This window comes from Bufo gargarizans, chromosome 4 (genome assembly GCF_014858855.1).
Source record: "Bufo gargarizans isolate SCDJY-AF-19 chromosome 4, ASM1485885v1, whole genome shotgun sequence".
Classification (NCBI taxonomy): Eukaryota; Metazoa; Chordata; class Amphibia; order Anura; family Bufonidae; genus Bufo; species Bufo gargarizans.
The window spans coordinates 52207047-52211878 of NC_058083.1; the positions used below are offsets into that span (position 1 = coordinate 52207047).

Consider the following 4832-nt stretch of genomic DNA (forward strand, 5'->3'; position numbering starts at 1 on the left):
ACTTTCCTTATCCTTCCTGCTTAGTACGAGATGACTAGTTTGAAAAAACCTATTAAAAAATGTTTTATTTTGTCATTCTGTTGGAAGTTGTTTATGGTATATAGTGGTGGTTGGGGTGGGGGGAATTTATCAATAGCTTGTTCCAGTATTTTGATGTTAAACACTTGCTAATATTTGTGCTAAAATTCTTGCCGCCTCTAACCACTTTTTGAAACACAAGGAGAAGAATGAACTGGGTTAAAAGGTAGGGAATGTGACATACAGGTTTCCAACAGATTTATTTTTACTGAAGACAGAAAATGTCTCACATTATAGTGCCAGGTTTCACCTGGTGAGTTGGATCCACTAAACCCCAAATTCGGAAGATCGAGTCTCATACAGTGCAGACAAGGGTCTCTAGTGAAACAGGACAGATGGGATGGTATTGGAGAGCTGATACTGTAGAATGATGAAGCGGAGCTGAAGAGGTGTTAGCTTCCAGAGGAAAAGCAACAAATAGAGCTAATGCCCTTATGATTTCCATCTTTAGGAGATGGTGTAACCAGAGAAGGCTAATGGCAGAGGAAGTGTCTTTTGGAGATATCCTGCAATTCTTACAGGGTGTACTTGAAAAAGATCTAAGTCCTAATACTACCAGATCTCCACACTACCTGGTTCCCTTTAGAACGAACATTTGATACGGCAGCTCCTGTTGGACTTCTAGAAACTTTGGTCAATTGGAACTAATTCATTTCAAAAGTAAGATTTACCTCTGGTGACTCTGGTCAATCTCAGATTTCTGGAGGAAAAAGTCATCTTTTTTGTAGTTTCATGTAGCCAAAAGAAAAGGGCAAAAGTTCATAATTAGATGACTAATGGACATAATTTACGCCTGCTATTAAAGAGACCCCTGTAGTAATTGTAGGCAAATGTTATTTCATATTGAATTATCTCAGATAGTATTCCTGCACTATTCATTTATATTTACCTTTCTAGGAATTGGCGACAAAAATGAACAATAAGACGTTGGCCACAGAAGTGATTCTTCAGGGATTTTCAGATGACATAAAAACTAATATCTGTTTATTTCCTATATTTTTCTCCATCTATGTGTTCTGTGTAGTTGGAAATGTTCTTATCATATGTCTCATTATATTAAATCCCTCCTTACACACTCCAATGTACTTTTTCCTCGAGAATTTGTCCTTCATAGACTTGTGTTATTCCTCATTGTCTATACCTAAGCTTCTCGTAGACCTCTTATCCATTCATAAGACAATATCTGTCACTGGTTGTCTCATACAGTTCAAAATTATCTTATTGATAGGAGCCACTGAATGTCAACTTCTTGCCGTCATGGCCTATGACCGATACATTGCCATCTGCCGCCCCCTTCACTACCACGTTCTCATGCGGTGGAGTGTGTGCTGCTATCTAGCGGCCTTTGTTTGGATATTTAGTTTGATAAATGTCATCATCCCGTCCCTTGCAATGCCCATAACTCTGTGTTTTCCCAACAAGATCAACCATTTCATGTGTGAGGTCCTATCGGTGCTGAGGTTGTCATGCGATGACACCTCTCTTCAAGAGCGAGTAATATTTAACATGGGCTTTATTGTTCTTCTTCTACCTTTCATATTAATTATTGTGTCATATATTTCTATTATATCTTCTGTATTGAAGATTCATTCTGCAGGAAGATCAAAGGCTTTTTCCACCTGTACTTCACATATTACTGTGGTGACAATGTTTTTTGGAGCTCAAATGATGACTTACTTCAGACCACTGACTGAATCATTGAACCAGGACAAATATTTTTTTATTTTTTGTGTTATGATATCTCCAACGTTAAATCCTCTCATTTACAGTTTGAACAACAGAGAAGTTAAGAAAATCATTTTTAAAATGTCTCTACAATTACAGTAAATATAGATGACTGTGCAAGTTACCAGACAGTAGTTGGGCAGATGAAAGCATGGAGTGAAATATGTATACAGTAGGACCGCACGGCTTTCTTTTCCACCATACAAGCAGAATCAGGTAGCATCATAGATTAATTTTCTTTTTGTCCTCCTGTAATCAATAATTGTTTTTCATATTCTTTATGGTATATACTCCAGAATCTTTGCCTTCTCATTTCCTGTAGCTGATCAGGATTTGAAGGGGCAAAGTAGTAAAGTACCACAGACATCAAGATAAAAACAACAGATTTATTATACTCACAAAAGTAGTTAAAAACAAGGCACATCAAGTATCTTAAAATCCGAGTGGCCCGTAAGATAGCATTACTTGAGCATTGTAAGTTCTTTAGGCAATGTATAGTTATTTTGTAGGCTGGTATCGCAGTGTCCTGACTGCAAGAGGATGAAGTGTTTTTCAAGTATTTTATTTCCTAAACCTTTTGTATGGAGTGGACGGTGGCTGAGCAGGGTGGGCACCTCCTCTTCCTCTCTAGGAGTTAGTGGAGAAAGACTAGTGTGAGTTGTTGATGAGTACACAGTACTTAAGGCTTCCAACCATAACAAAAAGATTACAGAAAGGAGCCACTGTTTAGAGAAGGTATTCCATTGAGGATACTGTGGTATCTGCAGTAAATAGCGATAGACGAACATCGGCAGGGACGGTTCGCGTTCGCAATCAAATGTTCGCGAACCCCAAGTTTGCGGTGGGCCCCATTCACTTTAATGGCAGGCGAACCTGAAAAACCTTCAGCTCCTATTTGCAGCCACCAAATACTTAGTAGAAGTGTACAAATAGTCCCACAACATGGACAATAACATACTAGAGGGGGATAAATGACAAGAATTCCAACAAAAAATATGTATCTTAATCATGGGACATTTTTATGGGTCTTAAAGGGAATTTTTATTTTAGGCCACTGGAGTATGGGCCTTAAAAATTATGCATTCACCTGACATAAAAGAAATTCTGATTATGTGGCTCGACGTACATTATGCGGTCAATGGATACAAATTTTACTGTAGGCCACTGGACTACAGATCCTAAACATTAGGCATTCACAGGACAGAAAAGATCAAGTAATTATGTGGCCGGAGGTATATTACGCGGTCAATGGATATCAATTTCACTGCAGGCCAGTACAAATACAGTTCAAATACATATGTTTAAAAGAACTAAAAATATAAAATTGGATTAAAAACATGGCTAATGAAATCCCCCCTCTTGAAAAAAAACTAATAATAATAGTTGAAATTCGATAACACATGGTTGTCACTGGTGTTGAATTCCTCCGAGGCCCCAACAATTTTTCATTCACCGTACAGAAAAGAATAAGTAAGTATGTGGCTAAAGGTAGATTACACGGTCATTGGATATCAAATTTATAGCAGGCCAGTGGACTACAGGCCCTAAACATTATGCATTCAGCGTACAGAAAAGAACAAGTAAATATGTGGCTGGAGGTAGATATCAATTTTACATCAGGCCAGTGGACTACAGGCCCCAAAAATTATGCATTCACCGGACAGAAAAGAACAAGTAAGTATGTGGCTGGCTGGAGGTACATTACACGGTTATTGGATATCAATTTTACAGCAGGTCAGTAGACTGCAGGCCATGGCCGTGTAAGATCTTCTAAAATGGCCAGAGATTTTCCTGGTCTGCTGCAAAACATCCTGGACCCGGGGTATTTGGCAACAAATTGCTGCACAACTAAGTTCAGGATGTGTGCCATGCACAGCACGTGTGTCATTTTGCCCTGTTTCAGCGTGCTCAGCAGATTGGCACCATTGTCGCACACCACTTTATCAACTGTCAAATTCAGCAGGGTTAGCCACTGATCGGCCTGTGACCGCAAAGCTGAAAGGAGTGCAGGACCGGTGTGGCTCTTGGCTTCCAGGCACAACTGCCGCAGAATAGCATGGCAACGTCTAACCTGGCAAGTCGAATAGGTTCTGGAAGTGGAAGAGGCGGCAGCAGTGGAAAAGAAGGAGTCAGCCAAGGAGGAGACGGAGGATGGAGTAGGAGGAGGAGAAGAAGTGGCAGGCCGGCATGCAATCCATGGCGGTAACACCAAATCAACACGGGTGCCATAAGTTACATGCTTGACGGCCGTCAGAAGGTTCACCTAGTGGGTAGTAAAGGTTATGTACCTTCCCTGCCCGTGTTTGCTAGACCACGTGTCAGTAGTCAGATGTATCTTGGCATCGACACTGTGTGCCAGAGATACATTAATTTGCCGCTGAACGTGGCCATATAGCTCAGGGATAGAAGCATAGAAACATTTAATGTGTCGGCAGATAAGAACCATTTGGCCCATCTAGTCTGCCCAATATACTGAATACTATGGATAGCCCTTGGCCCTATCTTATATGAAGGATGGCCTTTTTCCTATCCCATGCATGCTTAAACTCCTTCACTGTATTTGCAGCTACCACTTCTGCAGGAAGGCTATTCCATGCATCCACTACTCTCTCAGTAAAGTAATACTTCCTGATATTACTTTTAAACCTTTGCCCCTTTAATTTAAAACTATTTCCTCTTGTAGCAGTTTTTCTTCTTTTAAATATTCTCTCCTCTTTTACAATGTTGATTCCCTTGATGCATTTAAAAGTTTCTATCATATCCCCTCTGTCTCGTCTTTCTTCCAAGCTATACATGTTAAGGTCCTTTAATCTTTCCTGGTAAGTTTTATCCTGCAATCCATGTACTAGTTTAGTAGCTCTTCTCTGAACTCTCTCCAAAGTATCAATATTCTTCTGGAGATATGGTCTCCAGTACTGCGCACAATACTCCAAATGAGGTTTCACTAGTGCTCTGTAGAGTGGCATGAGCACCTCCCTCTTTCTACTGGTAATTCCTCTCCCTATACACCCAAGCATTCTGCTAGCATT

At 40.1% G+C, this 4832-nt stretch overlaps 1 protein-coding gene across 1 annotated transcript; it reads left to right on the top strand.

The window, feature by feature from the left end:
- The first annotated feature begins 990 nt into the window (after nucleotides 1-990).
- On the top strand, nucleotides 991-1905 carry LOC122935180 (olfactory receptor 2D3-like). The gene has a single exon (XM_044290944.1). It carries the CDS (start codon nucleotides 991-993, stop codon nucleotides 1903-1905), a length of 915 nt encoding a protein of 304 aa, XP_044146879.1.
- The last annotated feature ends 2927 nt before the right edge of the window (nucleotides 1906-4832 follow it).

Coding starts and splice junctions, on each gene's coding strand:
- LOC122935180 (XM_044290944.1), top strand. CDS start 991: ATGAACAATAAGACGTTGGCCACAGAAGTGATTCTTCAGGGATTTTCA.